General features: G+C 40.7%; 1 protein-coding gene across 4 annotated transcripts in view; it reads right to left on the bottom strand.

Moving 5' to 3' along the window:
• LOC124721418 overlaps positions 1-20,865 on the bottom strand; it is a 170,827-nt gene that overhangs the window by 61,219 nt on the left and 88,743 nt on the right. For 2 of the 4 annotated variants that reach the window (XM_047246389.1, XM_047246388.1), the window contains exons 4-7: positions 19,874-20,016; positions 12,755-12,887; positions 9,705-12,188; positions 1,096-1,467 (exon numbers count right to left, since the gene is read on the bottom strand). In XM_047246389.1, the coding sequence (XP_047102345.1) occupies positions 1,096-1,467; positions 9,705-12,188; positions 12,755-12,887; positions 19,874-20,016 (3,132 nt within the window). The remainder of the gene's footprint in view (positions 1-1,095; positions 1,468-9,704; positions 12,189-12,754; positions 12,888-19,873; positions 20,017-20,865) is intronic. The other 2 variants (XM_047246391.1, XM_047246390.1) reach the window with 2 other exon arrangements.

A 20,865-nucleotide genomic window follows, 5' to 3' on the forward strand; every position in this document is an offset into this window, starting at 1 on the left:
CATCTTCATAAAGAACAACCAATCTTAGCAGCCCAGCCAGAGAAGGCAAATGACATGATTTTTCAGCTGCCTAAGAAGATAAGAGTGTAGATGAACTTCATTAATGACAGTCTTACCTCAGGATGCCTAGAATTTACAACACCTCTCCTCAGCATCAGAACAACTATACTGATCAATCCAGTTTGCATCCATTGCAGAATGCCAAATACATTAAAATCACTGATTTACAAAAATTAGTGATATCTGACCACATTCTTAGTCACATAAATGACCATAAAATTATGTTTAATTACACAAAATGTAGTTCTGAACACCATAGTACTGGGACATTGCCCACAGAAGAAGTCTTAACCAGGACAGCAGCCAAAAAATTAGTGGTGCATGGAAACAAGTTCTCAATACTGAGAGGCCACAGAGGAATTCTGTGAGTTGCTTACATTACAGCAGGTGCCACTAGCATCATGGACACTGACAAGATCTCTGGCAGCGTAACAGCAGTTGTTCTTTATGAAGATGGAGGTTACCATACAAAGCTTAGGTCTTTATTCTAATATTGTAGGTCACAAACTCAGAATATTTTACAGAAGGAGGTCAATGCAAAAAACACTGGTCCCAATTATTTTGATTTACTGGCTGTCTATATCTGGACAGGATCCTCCTCTTTACCAGCAAGTAAACAATTTGTCTTTCGCAGTAAAATAACTAGAATAAAATGAACTGTAATGAAATAAACAGGGAGTCTCAACATAGCAATATGTTGCATATTCAGAAGGAGAGGGGAGCTACAATCAAATTGTTCTTGGGTATAGTAATTTTTGATTCTGTGATTCAATAATAATCAGAGTGATTCAGGTGTTCTATGAACATGTTGAGAAACCGTACAATTTCATCAAAATATACAAATATATTTACTGTACCTGCTCAAATATCAAAAGAAGTTAACAACAGGCTACACACAACATTTGCTACAAATATTTTATTTACATTGGCCTTCAACACACTGAAGGTCATTCATATTTCTCTGCAAGCCATCCACTTTTTTGAGTGGTTATTTATGCCAAATAAAAAACTGACAAGCAAAAAGTTTTCACTCACCTGATGTATTATTTGAGATGTATCTGTAATAGGAGATTCTATCATTTTTGCTGTGGTACTGGCAAAAGACTCAGACTTTTTTTCAGGAGATTCTGACAGCCTTAAATTTTTTAAGTCTTTGGTAACTATTTCTGTTGTAAGAAAACTTTTGACAGGTTCTTCTTGCAAATCTGGTTGCTTCTGAGTTGGATGATCTTCATACACAACATTACTCAGTTCATTAAAAGATGCTACACATACTCTATCATTGAGCATAGTTTCAGCTACTTTATCATTTCTTTGCAAGCCAGAAGTGAGGAATTTCTGGTTTTCATGACTGGCATCATCTTTCTGTCCTTCAGCATAACCACAAGCAGGATCCCTCATTTCCTCCTGTGGAAGATTACATGAAAAATAACGAGTAATGTTGATTGTTCCATCACTATAAACATCACATTCTACAACAGAAGAGTACATGTTGCAGGAGCAACTGAGATACTGACAGCAGGCAAGGTAGATCCTTATCATGTTATCACATATTTAAACACAAGAATTTTATCTAATCTCTGATAGTGTAGCTATCTCTGCACAGTAACCAAATAAGCTGCAGTTTTTGCACAGGCAAACATGTGTATTTGGTTAATCAGTACAAAAAATTAGTATACAATCTGAGGTTCAAATGCTACAAATTTTTGAAAAATTTGTTTCATCAATCATTTATTTGTTGCTGGAGGCTAGTCACTTATAGTGATATCACAGACTCACATTGAGAGAAGATAAGAATATCCTCACCAGCTTAGAAATCAGTCTCAACTGAATTAGAAACACACTTTCTCTCTTACTTTGTGGTTAATTTTTTATTTCCAAAAGTTTTTCCATATTTTTTTTACGTACACACACACATACAGAAACTAATGTAGTGAGTATTTTTAGGCAAGGTATTACAATTTGCAGTAATAGCTAGCACACAAACATCATGCAAAGGCATAGGCACCATTAAGCTTATGAAAAGTTGCATTCCCCCAACGATCCAGTCATGCTATTAGAGAGAGAGAGAGAGAGAGAGAGAGAGAGAGAGAGAGAGAGAGAGAGAGAGAGAGAGAGAGAGAGAGAGAGAGAGAGAGAGACAGAGGGAGGGAGGGGGGGGGGGATGATGATGATGGGGAAATAAACAAGATGTTACATGGATTGAATAGATAAAAATTCAGATAAAATTAACTGTTAGAAAGAAAATAATCAGTCCCCCCGATGTCCACCTTTTATGGTATATCAGGTCTGTTCTTCATTAACTTAAGATTTTTTGTAGAGACTTTCTGCCAATGACAACTAAAGAGAAAATTATCTTTAAGGATTAAAAGTCTGCATGGCAAAGTCTCCACAGCAGGAATATACTTTTATTCTCCAACCATGTTTGATTTTTATTCCAGTGGTAGTTTCTCTCATATTTACTATACAGCAGTTGCGTCTGAAGTTGGAAAGTCATTTTTTAACACTAAATGGGTTTTACCAACCAGAAAAGCATTTAATTTAACCTCACCAGCACCTACCATAGTGTATTAGTTTAGCATTATTTTACCATAGTTCCTCTAGCCAACTCATTCCCCATGTCACATTGTTACTCTGTTATGTTGGATTAAATAATCAATAACTGGAGAATTAATAAAAATACAAAATTGTACCCATGTCTTTCATCCAATAAAATATACAACCAAACTAAGAGTGCAATCCTAGTAAAGGGGCTCCCACTACACTACAAGGATACTGGCTGGCTTTACCAGAATGACAGGGAGAGATAATGCACAAAAAAGCAGTTTCGGTGTGGGTAGCAGTGGGCTAACTTGCTTTGTCTCCCTGATTAAATCAAATTAAGATTAGAATGAAAAAGCAGTGATACATTTAGACTGATGGATGGATGGATGGATGGATGGATGGATGGACAAGGAAATTGACCACATCCTTAGCAAAAATGTGTCATAAGGGATTTTGGGAAAATGTGAAAACCTAAATTAGAACTACAAGACATGGATTTGAACCACTATTCTCCCAAAAGTGATTTCAGTGTTTCAACCACTGTGCCATCTCACTAAGTCATTCTAACCCAGCCAGAACTCCGTCCTTTAAGCCAAAACACAACTATTGTATATTTTCTATGTGTTTTATCAACATGTCATGTTACAATAATTTTATTAAGAAATTAATTTCAGTTTCAAGCACCTCCTGCTCATACTCATTTGGTTTATGGAGTTTATGCAATGTTTTGTGCTACTGGTGCACTTTGTGGTAAACAGCGGGATAGCCCATTGGATCACCTGAAATATTAAAACTGGTCAAAACTTGCATTGAAACTATTCTCGAGTGATGTTCATAGTTAAATTGACCACAGGTACATAACATTTCACATATTACATTTAAGCATTATCAAACAGTGACCATCTATATGGGAAGCAATTTAAACACCATAAAACCATATGAAAAGGAGAAATTTTCCATAACAATGTGACCAGTATTTCAGTATAGTCATAGAGTCCCTCCAGCCCAGTTACTGATATTGATTTTTATCTCATCTATTCTTCCTTTGGTTTGTCTGTCTTGTTTTGTTTTGTTTTGTTTTGTAAAAACAACTAGTCATACACGCCCAAGTCAAAACTATAGAACACGAAGACAGAGAGGAGTTAAAAAATGACTATATGTCAAGTCCAACTGATGTAAGAAAAAGACAGCTAATAACAGGGACATCGACCAACGACTACAAGACACCATACAGAAATGGAGGTCCAAAGCTAAAAATTAAATGGCCTTCACCATATTACTTTGACGGATAAAAGTACAACACAGTCGACACTCCGCAAGTCATTTGCTAAAATGGCTGATAACTCAGACGCCACACTCAAGCAAAAATTAAAAAATGGGCATTCCATCAGGAAGTGGCAGACAGTTAAAACTTGGGCACAATGGCTACGAAGTGGTGAGGGAGTGCCACTTATAAAGTGACGATGGCTAAGAAGACAGTGCCCAATATGCAACCTAGTTAAAATGACCTCCTCCTGGCGGGAGGGCCGAGAAGAGGTCGTCCAAGCTGCTGGGAGAAGCTTAATACTCCAGAGCTTATTCCCATGACAGGAGGACCAATGGCGATGCCGAAGGGACACCATCTCCTGACAGACGGCAAAATAGGTATCATTAGAGGGAATATGGGTATTAGTGGGCAGAGGGACAAGGACTGCAGCCTTGGCAAAAGTGTCCGCAGCCTCATTTCCTGGCAGACCGACATGACTAGGAACCCACATAAACATCACAGTGGCTCCACCAAGAGTGTGCAAGTGACAGTTTTCCTGGATCCATTGCACTAAGGGATGGGTGATGTACAGCGCACATAGACTTTGAAAGCCACTGAGAGAGTGAGCAGAGGACAAAATTGAAAAGTCTACATCACCAGATCTGCTCCGTGGCCTGATTCAGGGCGAAGAGCTTCGCTCTAAATACTGAGCAGTGTGCTGGAAGCCAATATCCAAGCCAATGATGAAGGCACACCCAACACCGTGATCAGTCTGAGAGCCATCAGTGTACACAAAGGTACTATCGCGAAGTTCCACGTGAAGGTTGTGAAGCTGAAGGCGATAGACTGAGGCTGGAGTAGTGTCCTTAGGAAGCCAATGAAGGCCAAGGTTAACATGGGGCCCCTCACAAAGCCAAACTGGTGAAGGGTTCACACCCACCAGAAAAGTTGCAGGTAGTGTGAAGTTAAAACCGCTAGAGCAAATGCCGAAAGTAGACCCCAGGAGGAATGTGCCCCATACTGCCGATCAAACGAATCATCAAAGAAAGAGGCATATGATGGGTGGCCACACACGGCAGACAAACAGCATGAATACCTGCTGAGGGGGAAGTCATAACAATATGACAGTGGTAGTTCAGCAGCATCAGCAAACAGACGCTAAACCGGGCTAGTTTAAGAGGCTCCAGTGGCCAAATGGATGCCATGATGGTGGATAGAGTTGAGATGGAGTAAGAGGGACAGATGTGCAGATGCATAAACATAGCACCCATAGTCTAGATCAAAGAGACAAGGGACCAGTACAAACAGAGGAGGGTGGTTCGATCTGCACCCCAGGAAGTACAATTGAGGACACGTAGGACACAGAGGGTCTGTGTACATTGGGCTGCCAGTAAGACACATGGGAGGACTAAGAGCCACAAAAATTTCATAGTTTCAATGAAAGGAACAGGCCCAAGGCGTAAAGATGGTGGGAGAAACCAACTGCAGTGCCAGAAATTCATACAGATGGTTTTGTCTGTGGAAAGACGAAATCCATTGTCAATGCTCCAGGAGTAAAAACAATCAAGACATCGCTGAAGACGACACTCAGTGAGACAGGTTCATGGAGAATTGCAATAGATAGCAGAATCGTCAATAAAAATGGAGCCAGAGATGCCCGGTGGGAGAAACGCCACTTCGCTGGATAAAGGTGTCCAACAAGGCAGAATTCACACACATCTTGAAGACTCAGCCTTTTAAGAATTCGTGAAACAAATAGGGCAGGCAGCTAGAGAAACCCCACATGTAAAAAGTACAGAGGATACCAGTTCTCCAGCAAGTGTTGTAGGCCTTCTCCAAATTGAAAAACAGGACCAAAGTCTGGGATTTCTGCAGAAAACGATTCATGACATGGGTGGATGAAGTACCAAGATGATCTCGTGCAGAACACCACGCCCAAAATCCACACTGAGCAGCCGTAAGTAAATTGTGAGACTTGATCAACCATACCAGGTATGGATGAATCATACTTTCCATCACCTTGCAAACACAGCTGGTGAGAAAGAGATTGGGTGGTAGCTAGAAGGAAGGTTTTTGTCCTTACTGGGCTCACGTATGGGTATGACAGTCACTTCATGCCAACATCCAGAAATGTTGCCCTCTGCCCAGATGCAGTTGTACGTATTAAGCAGAAAGTACTTGCCCATAAAAGAAGAGTGCTGCAACATCTGCATGTGGACAGTATCTGGCCCTGGGGTGGAGGATTGGGATGAACAGAGCATGACCTAGCTCCCTCATACTAAGGCGGCATTGTAGCACTCACAATTTTGAGAAGAGAAAGATATCACCTGAGCTGCCTATGCTCATTTCCAGTGGAGGAAGGCGGGGTGATAGTGGGAACAGCTCGAAATTTCCTCGAAATGGTGGCCCAAGGTGTTGGAGATAGCAACTGGATCCACACTGTAAGGCCGGAAATTGGTGAATAGATCTTGGTTCCAGAGAGCCGTCAGAGGATGGCCCACATGACAGAGGAAGGGGTGGAATTGTTAGAAGAATAGTGAATGAAATCCAGCTAGCTTTTTTGCTATACCAGAGAACATGAAGACACTTTGCATGCATCTGTTTATAACGAATGCAGTTTGCCATCATAGGGGGACAGTTAAAAACCTCCCCATGCACGAACTGCGTCATGGCATGCCTCAGTCCACCAATGGACTGGGACACGGTATGGCAAAGAGGAAGTGCGAGGAATGGAATGTTCTGCAGTAGTAAGGGTAATGTTTGTGGTATTTTCCACCTGGTCATCACAACCAGGGAAATCTTTTTCTTCGAAGGTCACCAGGGAGGAGTAAATCTGCCAGTCAGCCTTAGTAAGCTGCCATTTGGGTGTCCACACATGTGGGGTAGGAGTCAGCAAATGGGAAATGGTCACTCATGTAGGTGTCAGAAAGAACGGACCATTCAAGACAATGGGCATCCTGGGCAGTGCAGAAAGATAAGTCCAAGTGGGAATACGTGTGTGAGGAGTCAGAAAGGTATGCGAGTGCTCCAGTGTTAAGGTAGAATAGGTTAAGAAGGTCAGCCAGGAGGACACCTGTCTAACAGGTTCTAGGAGAACCCCAAAGGGGATGATGTGCATTAAAGTCAATGAGTAGCAGAAATTGTGGAGATAGCTGCCCAATAAGCTAAAGGAAGTCTCCCCTGGTGACATCGAATGACTGAGGGATATAAATGGTACAGAGGGAAAAAGTCAGGTGAGGAAGGAAAAGGTGAACTGCAACAGCTTGAAGATGGGTAGTCAGGAAGATGGGTTGACTATGAACATCATCCCGTACGAGCAGCACGACATCCCCATGAGATGGAATGCTGACCTCAGGGGGAAGGTCAAAACAAACTAGGAAGAAATGTGAAAGCTCAAAGCAGTTTTGAGGACACAATTTTGTTTCCTGAAGGCAGAGTAAAAGGGGATGCTGTGGTGCTAAAAGTGGCCGTAAATCCTCTTTGTGGGACCGAAGGCCATGAATGTTCCATTGGAGGAGAGTCATGATGAGGAAGAAATGAAGGGGCGTCAACTCGGCAGCTGCGAAGTGACAGCCTGCGGAGATTCACTGGTACAGGGCACAGAAGCAGGAGGATCCTGCTCCATTGGGTCCACAGATACACTGACTTGCTTGTGCTGTCAGTCTGTGGAGTCCAACACAGAAAAACAGTTTGTGGTGCACACCGGCGACATGGAGGCTAGCCAGGCTAAGGTATCACGTGGCAATACTGTCGAAGAGGATCTTAGAGTCGCTGAAAGAGAAGATCGTCTATCTTTGTTGAACTTCTTCAAGCCTTTCCGGTTAACAGAGGAAGGCTCAGGTGTTGTTTGGCTGGAGGGAAGCAGGAAGTCTTCACGGGGGTACTACTCCTGTCCTTTCTGGCCTACCGGTTGTGTAGCTGGTGGCTTCACCCCTTGAGGCAAGAGTTTGATGGCTCGATGCACTGCTGGATGGGGGTGGGGATTACGATGATGATCATGATGCCTTGACACTAGGTAATTTCACAACCCACAACCTCAGAGCTGAATTTGAGATCACATGTCTGTGTGACGACATCCTTCATGGAGTGAGAGGTAACAAGAACAGAACTATAAGTGCCAGACAGGAGAACGCAGGGTTTGCAACTAGCCAATAACCTGCGAGCGACTGGGTAAGGCACTTTTTCCTTTACCCTGATCTCCTGGGCAGCCTGTTCATCGAGATACATGGGACAATCCCGAGAGGATATGGCATGACTGCCATTGCAATTGATATAGTGGGAAGAAGGAAGAGGACAATCATCCCCATGTGCATCCCTACTGCACGTTACACATTTCGCTGGGTGTCGACAAGACATTCTAGTGTGGTTGAAACGATGACACTGATAGCAACACATCAGGTTCGGAATGTACGGTCAGATTGTGATAATCTCATAGCCTGCTTTGATCTTCGACAGAAGCACTACCCTATCAAAGGTGAGAAAAACGGTGCCAGTGGGCACTAAGGAGGAATCTACCTTTTTCATCGCCCAATGGATAGAAATGACACCCTGGTCAGAGAGGTAAGATAGGATTTCAGCCTCAGTCAGGTCATCAAGCAGCCTAGTGTAAACAACACCATGGGAAGAATTCAGAATTCTACGGGCCTTGACACAAACAGGATATCGTGGAGATGCAAGGCGGCAAGCAGTAGTTGTGTTTGAGAATCAGAAGTAGTCTCCCAAAGCAAAGTGCATTCCATAAATGAGAGCAGGATTTCACAGGGCCAGCAATGCCATTGACACCTTTCTGAATAATAAATGGATTTACCATTGCAAAGGACTGACATTTTTCAGTACATGAAACCACGAGGAACCATGGTGCAGCTGGAAGGGTCTTTCGAATTGTTAGCCTCATTCCCATTCCGTTTACATTTCGTAGATGTTGAGTGTGAAGATGATTGGCTCATTGCAAGAAAATCCCCCATGACTGCCAGCATGTCCGATGGTGTGCTCCTTCCAACTGGGGCCCCCTTCACAAGGGAGCACACCCACCTTAGGTGATTGTTCACACCTCAGGTCACACCTCCCAAACACCTGACAGAGGGGCCAATCGACAATTTGGGAAGGTAGCAGCTCAGGCAATTGCCCCTCCCTGGGCCTAGCTCGTACCAAAGGGTACATGCCAACCTCACCTGTCAACCCGGGGATGGAAATTACTCGTTACCCAGTCACCTGTTATGAGTCAGACACATGGGCTGGTCGTCAGGGAGGAAGAAGAAAAAGAGGAACCTCTGATGCCAAAGTGGAGGAATGGGAGGAGAAGGGAAACAAAGAAAGGAAAAGGTAACGACAGACAATGGTGAGACTGTTCTTACGTCAATAATGACTGACAATGTGGAAAATTCCCAATAACACCCCAGACATGTTCCCCAGGGGAGGGGAAAAAGAATAGCAAGAGGATAGACATGTAGCATGGAAGGGAAAGGTGCTGCAAAGGCTGCAGCCCCATGGTGGCCAAGCACAAACTTGCCAAAGACTGGTGAGCCCCCTGGGGGTGGGGGTGGGGGTGGGGAGTCTTCCTTTGGTGCTTAACTTCTTAACTTAAGTATTTCTCCTTTAACACACAATATTGATTGTGGTGGGGCAAATCATACAAGAAGAAGGTGGCAGTAGAAGTCTAAAACAGTCAAATGCCTTTACAAAAATAAATAAATTAATGCAGTGTTATCTTCATTTTTAAACAACATTGGAAGTCATGTAAGGATCAGATTACAGTGCGACAGAAGGTTTTAGACATTTTTCTAGCAAGAAAGTAAGTCTACTGTATAGGATAGAACCAAAGAAATTTTAGTTTGCAGAAGCAAGCATTTCTAACCTTGGATTCTTTAGTGCCGATAGACGAGTCTTTGGTGCTGATACAGGCAGAAAGAGCAGCACTACATTTTCCATCACCATATTCTAATTCTACATCATTAGCTTCAATTTTCTGTACTAGCACCTCATCCTGCTCCTTTCCATCTTGCTCATTTTTCTGTTCTTCCGTTACTCTTGCAACAGCCACCACCGTATTACTACTGTCAGCATCTATAGCATTAGTATCAAGAAGGGAGTTTCTGTCAGAGGATTCTGTCAAAACATTAATTCTCTCTTCTTGTTCCACATCATCAGCTTTTTCATGACATTGTTTACCATTAATTATATTTGGAAGTAGTATATTTTTGTCTGACACAGACATGTTCTCAGAAACACTTTCATCCTCAATACTTTTCAAACAAATTGTTTTTTGTTCTAAGTTAAATTGTGCTAAAGAACTTTGTGTGTGTTCATTATTAAGTTCATCAGATAATGTTTTGTTCACATTTGTATCTCCCTTCTCAGTACAACAAGTATCAGATGATTCTGTAAATTCCACTGGCAAGTGCATGCCTGAACTATCAGACTTCAGTAGGGTTGGAGGAAATTGTTCATGCTTCTGTATTTCCTGATCACTATCTTCTCCATTAGTTACGGGTTGAGCAACCTGTGTCAACACAGCTTTCGTTGATTCCTCAGTTTCATAACTAGGATTTTCTGATGAATTGATGCTAACTTTCATACTGTTTGTCTGTGGATCAAACAATACCATCTCACTTTCCTCACACTCTACAGTGGATTTTGCTAGTTGCATACCCCTTTCTTCTTTACCAGTATCTGACAAAAACTCCTCATCTTTGGCAGAGACAGTGGAGGGATTAGAAATTTCTTTACAGCTGTCAACATCTAACTGTAGCATTTGAGGACAGTTATACCCATCACCCTTCACAATTTGAGTGCATATAGAGTTGTCATGCAATAACGAATAGTTTCCTGCGTCTGTTTGTAAAACAGTGCTGTCAGAATTTTCCATACCACCCAGTGATTGAGAACTTACATCAGTACTCACATGTGACACCAAAACTTCCTCTCTTTCACAAGAAGTACAGGTTTCCAATGATATTCTTGATGTATCTGCAGTCCCATTTGGCTCTTGTGCACCAGATGCGGCAAAATGTGAAAATGCCTGCTCTTCAGCAACACATTTTACATCATGGTCATCAGAATTACCCGCAGTCTTATCTAACAATAAATGAGAGAAAGTACTTGAAATTTCTGCACTTGGATCTCCATACTCTGCAGCTTCATCTGTCTGACTGATAGAACAAGAGACATCTGCTGTGTGAATGCCACTGTCTTCACGATCAGTATCACCACCATTTGAAGAAGAGCCAAGCATTTCTATTGATGATGCTGACAGTGGATAATCTTTGACACTATTACAATGTTCTAAGCCTTCAAAACTTTGAACTCTTTCAAGCAGCTCAGAACCAACATCATCACAATATTTTTTGTCCAAACTGTCTAAAGAACGATGAAATTTTCGTCTGCTATGCTTGGTGTTATCTGACTGAATCCAACATTGCTCTGTATCATCTAAAGTTCTTCTATTATCTGAAATATCACCCTCATATCTGTAATAACCTTCATTTTTCGAGTGAGTATCTGCAATTATTTCAAATTTGTTATTTGTGCTTGCATCTGTAGCAGAATTCAGGGACCTCTCTTTCAGAGAATTATCCGAGTTATTACCATTCATATCATACGAATTCAGACCACTTCCACTCTCTTCTAAAAGTTCAGAATCACTTCTGTAGCACTTTTCTCCAAAATTGTTGTCACCATTTTGTTCAAGTTTGCCATCATCATTAACATTTATGTACGATTCGGATGGCTGTTTTCTAGGATTTTGCAACTGCAGCTGTCTAGATGTTTTTATTTCTGTTTCAGAACTTTTCTTCCTACTGCTCAGCCCAGAAGAATTTATTCCAAGAGATGACAATCTTTCTTTGACTGTTTTAGTATCAATTAATTCTGCTGGTTTGTTCTTTGAGGAATGATCTTTTGAAGTTGAAGATTTTTCAAAGACTTCCCTTCTTTTCAGAACATCTACTTGTGGCAACGATAATTTTCTGGTACTATCAGAAATGCAACCGTTACCTTCAGCACCCAAGCTCTTTTTGTCTGTCATAGGAACTTCTGACTTTAATGAATACTTTCTAGGTTTTGGAGCCACAGGAGGTGGCGTTTTTTCTTTCTTTCCATCATCATTAAGTCTCTCTTCACTCCTCAAACTGCAGTTTGCTTCCTTCACTGAATGATGTTCATTTCTGGAACTATTCTTTGACTTAACTCTTGTCTCAGCAAAATTAACATAACCCTGAATTGCTTGCTCATATGTGAATTCTTGAGACTCTTGCGAAGTTAATGAAGTATCCTGCCCATCATTTGCATTGTTTGTTTGGATGGTGGCCCTCTGGGACTCTGCAGCATACTCTTTTCCAGGCTGAAAAACCAAGAAAATACAGAAAAATCTTTAAAAATGCAGTAATGAATTGTTTTCTGTAAACAAGTGGACTTTTTTTTTAGAACTTACATCACACATTTATTTACATGCTGCCTAACAATACTTTTAGTTCTTATAATTAAATTTTCCCCGAGATATTTGAGTCATCTTATAGTATTTAACTGTCGTTATTGGTTTCTAATATTTACTAATTCACCTAAACAACAGCATCTAGCTTTATAAGGCCATATTGTTATTATGCTTCATTGCTACTATTACTCTTCCACCTTTTGTTCCTTCACAAGAGGTTTTGGACACATTATTTCTTCAATTTAATCTGATGTGCAATGCTGATAATTAGATTTCCCTCTCTTATGTCACTCTTTCCAAAATTTATAAAAATGTATATACATCTTAAATCACATGAACATTCTGCTAATTATACAGAAAAATCTTTATGAACATGTTTATTTTATTGTACTATACATTTTTCCTTGAATTATTTTCACAGAAACAAGTTATATGACAAAAAATATGTACCTATTTTCATTTAGTAAATAACTCACCATGCTTTGAATCTCACTATCATCACTGTCATTGTTTCTGCTGCCAGAATTTGCTCCAAGGCCCAAATCGCTCAAGTCTTTATCATCATCATCTTTGTACACGACAAGACTTACTTTTCGCCCTCGATTAGTTCTGTGGGACAAAAGTGTGTTACATTGAGTTATTTAGACTATGCCAAGGTATGATCTAAACAGCTTTCAATTTAGTTGCATGAAATTCAGAGGACTACCACAGTTTTAGATAGTAATTTGAGTAATTACAATTAGAGTTTTTGTTGGAGATTCAGAGGTAACATGCAGTTACATTAAAGAAAAGCAGAATAAAATAATGGTGGCTACCTCATCGGAGACTTGCCAACAAAGTAGCTACCCTGTTTGATTATGGACTTCGTAATTGTGAATGTTTCTTAATTAGCATTCGTTCGCTCCTTATTATGAACAGACCTCAAGTTTTGGAAGCAAATAAAGGACTGTAGATGGCATCACAGATAAAAATGTCATTCAGTTTATATCCTGTTTCTTCTCTCTGAGGAAAAGTGACGTGTATTTTTTTAACGTTCAAATGGCTCTGAGCACTATGGGACTTAACATCTGAGGTAATCAGTCCCCTAGAGCTTAGAACTACTTAAATCTAACTAACCAAAGGACATCACACACATCCATGCCCGAGGCATGATTCGAACCTGCGACCGTAGCAGTCACGCGGTTCCGGACTACAGCGCCTAGAACCGCATGGCCACCGCGGCCGGCTTTTTTAATGTATTTTTGTTGATATTTATCAGAATTTTCTGAACAGTTTTAAGTTTTTTTCTCTTTAAAATTTTTAATTTTCAGTTTCAACCAAACATTATGGGAATGTTAATTGTTTATGAACATTTTCTAGTTTTATTTCATAACTAACTGGGTATGCTGAATTTAATAATATGAGGACAGCATTTCAAATCATTGAATGTAAGTGATGCTATCCCTATTAATAATATGAACATATGCATAGGCATCCATATTGATGAGCATTTAAATTGGAAAAAGTACATTTTGGAACTCTTACGACAGCTTAATTCATCCAAATTTGCATTTAGAATCATTGCAAATCTTGGGGAGAGACAAATGAGTAAGTTGACACATTTTGTATATTTTCATTCAATAAGGTCATATGGAATAATGTACTGGGGTTGCTCATCTTTAAAACAGGAACTCTTCATTGCACAAAAATGTTCTCTAAGAATAATGTGCGGTGCTCACCCACAATCAACTTTTAGACCTCTGTTTAAGGAATTGGGTATTCTGACTATGGCTTCACAGTATATTTATTCCCTCATGAAGTTTGTTGTAAATAATCCATTACAGTTCAAGAGAAACAATGAGGTACATAATTACAATACCAGAAGGAAAAATGACTTTCATTACTCCAGTTACGGTTGTCTTTAGCACAAAAAGGGACGCACAATGCTGCAACAAAAATTTTTGATTACTTACTTAGGGAGATAAAATGTCTGACAGACAGCAAACTACAATTTGATAACAAACTGAGGAAGTTTCTCCTTGACAACTACTCCTATCATGTAGAAAAATTTATATTATGGTAATGTGTAAAAGGTGGTGGGTAGAAATTACCAACTCACATCTATATATAATTTTTGGTAATAATAATAATAATAATAATAATAATAATAATAATAATTAAAAATATAGAGCTTAGAAATGTTCAGAATATAGTGGTATGTAAAAATTAATTTACAATGTAAATGTAAAATGACTTGTTCCACATCATGACAATCTACTGAGTAAAATGATTCATGGAACATGTAACTAACTAGTAACTAACTAACAAATGTATACTATTGAAAAGTGCTTAAAGAAATCAAAGTGAACTACCTGAAAAGTAATGAGTGCATAACTAACAGGTGTTTGAGATGCAACACAATTTGTGTACTTCTTGCAGTCTGAATATTTTCAGACTTACCAAGTAAGTTAAATCAAACTGACAGTTCTAGAATCCAGTCCTCTTGTGTCAGTCAAGTTGCCCAGGATAAATTAACCTGGTAAGTGGAATGGAAAGTCTAGTACTACATGTGGAAATTTCAAAACATATCAAAGGTATTAGTGATTTGATAAAAAGTAGAATCCTGTGCGGAGATTTTGGCAGTAAAAATAGACATCACAAGGAGGTGAGAGAGTACTGGTATGAAGAACTTAACCTCAAAACATAAGTGAACAGTAAAACTAAAGTAATGCATAGTCCAAGTGTACACACTTTAAAGTAAAGACAGACTCCTTAATGATCATATAAACACATCAAAAAACGTTTTGCATCACCTCAGTTCTGAGAGTTCCATAACCTGTACAGAGATCAACATAAACATCATTTCTGCCCTTTTTATTTCTCATGAAAACCACACATACAGCGAGACCTTCGGAAGTGGTGGTCCAGACTGCTGTACACACCAGTACCTTTAATACCCAGTAGCACGTCCTCTTGCATTGATACATGCCTGTATTTGTCGTGGCATACTACCCACAAGTTCATCTAGCCACTGTTGGTCCAGATTGTCCCACTCCTCAACGGCGATTCGGCGTAGATCCCTCAGAGTGGTTGGTGAGCCATGTCATCCATAAACAGCCCTTTTCAATCTATCCCAGGCATGTTCCATAGGTTTCATGTCTTGAGAACATGCTGGCCATTCTAGTTGAGCGATGTCATTATCCTGAAGGAAGTCATTCACAAGATGTGCGTGCTGGGGGTGCAAATTGTCATCCATGAAGACAAATGCCTCACTAATATGCTACCGATATGGTTGCACTATCAGTCAGAGGATGGCATTCACTCATCGCACAGATGTTACGGCGCCTTCCACGACCACTAGCAGCATACGTCGGCCCCACAAATGCCACCCCAAAACAGCAGGGAACTTTCACCTTGCTGCACTCACTGGACAGTGTGTGTAAGGCATTCAGCCTGACCGGGTTGCCTCCAAAAACGTCTCCGACGATTGTCTGGTTCAAGGCATATGTGACACGCATCAGTGAAGAGAACATGATAGCAATCTTGAGATGTCCATTCAGGATGTTGTTGGGCCCATCTGTACCACTCTGCATGGTGTTGTGGTTGCAAACATGGACCTCGTCATGGATGTCGTGGGTGAAGTTGCTCATCATGCAGCCTATTATGCACAGTTTGAGTCATAACACGGCGTCCTGTGGCTGCATAAAAAGCATTGTCAAACATGGTGGCGTTGCTGTCAAGGTTCCTCCTAGCCATTATCCATAGGTAGCAGTCATCCACTGCAGTAGTAGCCCTTGGGCGCCTGAGTGAGGCATGTCATTGACAATTTCTGTCTCTCTGTATCTCCTCAATGTCCGAACAACATTGCTTTGGTTCACTCCAAGACATCTGGATACATCCGTTGTTGAGAGCCCTTCCCGGCACAAAGTAACAATGCGGACATGATCAAACTGCAGTATTGACCATCTAGGCATGGTTGAACTACAGACAACACGAGCCATGTACCTCCTTCCTGATTGAATGACATGAACTGAACTGAACGGCTGTTGAACCCCCTCAGTCTAATAGGCACTGGCCAAAAAAGTTTGTTTACATCTTTGGGTGGGTTTAATGACATCTTTGAACAGTCGAAGGGACTGTGTCTGTGATACGATTTACCACACTCCAGGAAATTTGTTGCACTAAAATTATAGTCTGAAGTGAGACCTGGATGAAACAAAGTATAAAACTGAAATATTTAATGAGGCATGGAACATATACTGAAAAAACAGATTGGATGCCATACGGAGAAGCCCATTCATAGCAATTAACAAAAATTTTGTCTCTATGGAGTTCGAAATTGAGTTTGCATGTGAGTAATCAGCCTATGGGAACTCAAGTTAATAATCAGATGTTTTTGCTGGCCATCTGACTACGCTGTAAGAGTTTCAGAATCTTTCACAGGAAGTCTATGCTCAGGAGCGTGAAAGTACCCTGAACATGCAATCTTACTCAGACGCAATTTCAGCCTACTGAGTATGAACTCTGGTATCTATAGATCCAGTGCAGGTGGTATGGACTGTCAACTGAAGCAGCTCTGGCCACTTTGACAGCTAGTTTCAAACCCACATGCAATTGAAATATTTTAGGCCTTGTCGCTACTAACAGGCCTTACCTTTCTGTCAATGTCAGCACATATACAAGGATTAGCGATTACGATATCATAGCGACAATGGTTATCGAAGTTAATAAATCCATCAAGGAGGGTAAGAAAATTTTTATGCTGGGAAGATCAGGTAAGTAGTTGTCAGCCTCTTACTTAGACAATGGATTGGCATCACTTAGTTGTAACTATTATGGACACAGAGCAATGATGGGAGTTTTAACAGTGATGTTTGTGCCATGTAAGAAGATTAAGGATAGGGAAGAGCTGCCATAATTTAATAATAAAATTTAAAATGCTGAGGAAACAGACTGTTTCACTCCTGATTCACAAAAGAATGCAGAAATGTCGACAGGCAAGAGTTAGTAGAAACTGGCGTGTGTATAAAAAAGTTATCTAACAAGCATAGAACAGCTTCCACTGTCACATGTTTGCGAAAGATCTCTTTGCATTTATTGTAAATACCTTGCACAGTACAGGCGATTCCTGTATGTAAAACTGGTGTCATTAACATGAGTTTGTTGCAGAATTCTTGAGCATATTCAACATTTAATCACAATAAATTTCACTGAGAGAGGAGAACTTCTATTCAAAAATTACTACAAACTTACACAGTGTCCAATCACATTAATTTAACCACCAGTCAAAAGCCCAAATACACCTTTTGCAGTGTGGATGTGCAAGAAGCGAGTCGGCGAGTGTCTGGAATGTACTGACAGGGATGTGCAGCTATGCCAACTCCAGTGTTGTGGCCGGCTGCACTACGTCTCTCTGTTGAGGATCCATATTGTTAACAGGCCGATCAAGAGTGTCGCACAGATTCTTGATTGGGTTTAAAGCCGGGGAGTCTGGGGGCCGGGGGACTTTGGTAAACTACCCCTGGCACACTATGAACCATGCACGGACACACAGAACTGTGTGATACGTTCCACTATCCTGCTGGTAGATGCCATCAACCTGAGGAAAAAGAAACTGTATGTGGGGGTGGACATGGCCCCCACGGATAGATGCACACTCGTGTTGAGCCACTGTATCTTCCAAAATTATGTAGTCACTGAGGGAATGCCACAAAAACATTCCCCAGACAGTAACACTCCCTCCTTCACCCTGGACCCTTCCAAAAGTTGTTGTAAGGTGTTTGGTTTCAGTCTGATGGAGCATAAAACATGATTCACCTGGAAAGGCCACCTGTTGCCACTAAGTGGATATCTACTTGTGGTACTGGCATGTAAATCCCAGCCTTCATCCCTGATGAACAGCAGTCAACACGGGTACATGAACCAGGTGCCTGCTGCAGAGGCCCATATGCAGCAACATCTGCTGAACAGTCATTGACGTGACACTGTTCGTAGCTTCTCGATTCATCTGGGCAGTCAGCTGTTCAACAGTTGGATATCTATTTGCCTGTAGACACCTCTGCAGCTGTCTTTCATCTGTGGCCTGTGGCGCACCACAGTTGCTGTGGCACCAGTTTTTTATAGTGCTATTCTTCAATTCATAGTTTAGCGTAACCATGGTTGCACATGAACGGTTTAAAAACTTACCCATTTTGGAAATGCTTACACGCTTGGCCTGAATGCCAGTGTTCATACCAGATAACGGCTTCATTTCTGGATTACAAGGACTGCACTGTTTACTGGGTCTGTCTCTTTATATACCCTCCTCTGCTAGTGCTGCCACCTGTTGTCTGTGAGTGGTTATTGCACGCTGACATTGAATATTGGTAGCAGTCACAGTAATGTGCCTGGACTATGTAGAGAGCACTGCTCTTGTGAAACTTTACTTCCTCTTCTCTCACATGATATCCTTGAATAATGGTTGAAGGTTAGCAGACAGGCTCTATACTTCTAGATTTCTGGAAAGCATCCGACAAAATGCCCCCACTGTGAATTGTTAATGAAGACCTGAGGATACAGATTAGGTTCTCAGACATCTGAAGGCTCCAAAGACTTCTTCAATAACAGAACACACTATGTTATCCTAGATGCTGAGTGTTTATCAGAGACAAGGGTATCATCGCGAGTGTCCCAGGGAAATGTGATATGACTGATTGATAGACAGGGTGAACAGGAATCTGCAACTGTTTGCTTATGATGCTGTAGTGTACAGGAAGGCTTCATTATCAAGTGACTGTAGGAGGATACAGGATGATTTGGACAGTTTCTATTTGGTATGGTGAATTGCAGCTTGCTCTAAATGTAGAAGAATTCAACTTAATACAGATGAGTAGGAAAAACAATCCTGTGATGTTTAAATACAGTATTAGTGTTGTACTGTTTGACACAATCACAATAGTTAAATTTTGAGGCATAATGTTGCAAAGTGATATGAAATGGTAAAGCACATGAGGTCGACTAAGGAAGGCAGATGGTCAACTCTGGTTTAAGGGGACATTTCTACTGAAGTGTAAAGGAGACTGTATACAGAATGTTAGTGCAACCTATTCTTGAGTACTGTTTGAGTGTTTAGGATCACCACCAGGCAGGATTCAAGAAGACAAAGCAATTCACAGACCTACTGCTGCATTTGTTACCGTATTTTTCATCAATACACTAGTTTGATGGAAATGCCTCACAAATCAAAAGTGAATACTTGGAAACAAGAAGACGTTCTTTTTTTGCAACGCTATTTATACAGTTCGGAGAAGCTGCATCTGTGACTGACTGCTAAATTACTCTACAGCCACTAATGCAGATCTAACTTAAGGACTGTGAATACAAGTTAAGAGAAGTTAGGGGGGCAATACAGAGGTTTCTAGAGTGATGTTTTCCCCTTGCTATGTATGTGAGTGGAACAGGAAACGGAACAACTAGTGGTGATACAAGGTATCCTCCACCATGCATCACATGGTGGCAATGCAGAGTATGTATGAATGATGTGAAAGTCAGTAATGATTAACTGTGGAAGCTATTTTAAACACTATAAGTAAAAAAACACTCTGCTCAACAGAATGACAAGCTTGATATTTACTAACCGTTCTTCCATCATTTCATTGAAAGTTTTACTGCGTTTTCGATTTCGATCGTATTCTTCCAGCTCAAATTTCTTAACTTCTACCACTCTCTCAATAATATGTTCTTGGCGTTTTCTGCGGCTGTTCTTCCAGTTGTCAAGGTTCTGAAATTTAAGGAAGTATGTAATTTATTTCTGTAAACAGTGCCAAACAGTAATTAAGGAAACTAGATATTTCCAAGAGACTTTCAAAATCATGTTAGTTGGTTAAAACACATTATTGATATGAGAATGATTAAAAATGTACATGATCTATGAAGAGCACCAGCATCGAGTTTGGGGGATGAATATGGACTGGGAGGGTAACACATGCTCCAGTGCTGAAATCTTATTTCAGTCTTTCACACAGCAGCAGCACCACCACCACCACCACCACCACCACCACCACCACCACCACCACCACCACCACCAAAAACACAGAGAATGAGAGTGTTATTCAAGATTTCATGTTTCATCACTAGTCTGACACTTTCCAAGTACTTAGAACTGCATGATGTGCCAGAGGATAATCCATGTAGACCCCAGAAGCAGTGTCTTGACACTGACAGATGGATGTTTTATCAGTGCCAATGGTTTTTAAGTGCCCGCAAAGATCTTTTGGCAGTGCTATCAGTGTGCCGAGAACCACTGGAGCCACTTTCACTGGTTTATGCCAGAGTGGATTTAGTTTGATTTTCAAATCCTTCTATATGACAAGTTTTTAAGTCATTTCTTGTCAGTTCAGCTCTCACTTAGGATCACAATTTCAATGATCAACACACAATTCCTCCACAATTATGATGTCTGGCATATTGTGTTCCAACATTTGATGTGTCTCAAGTTTGAAGCTCTGTAGTAATTTACCATTCTCATTTTTAACAACTTTTTCTGGCTCGTTGTCCCATCTGTTATTTGCCCACAGCAAATGGTAATTTGGGCACAAGCTACAGTGTTTAATTTGTGCCATAGTGTCAT

Source organism: Schistocerca piceifrons, chromosome X (genome assembly GCF_021461385.2).
Source record: "Schistocerca piceifrons isolate TAMUIC-IGC-003096 chromosome X, iqSchPice1.1, whole genome shotgun sequence".
Classification (NCBI taxonomy): domain Eukaryota; kingdom Metazoa; phylum Arthropoda; class Insecta; order Orthoptera; family Acrididae; genus Schistocerca; species Schistocerca piceifrons.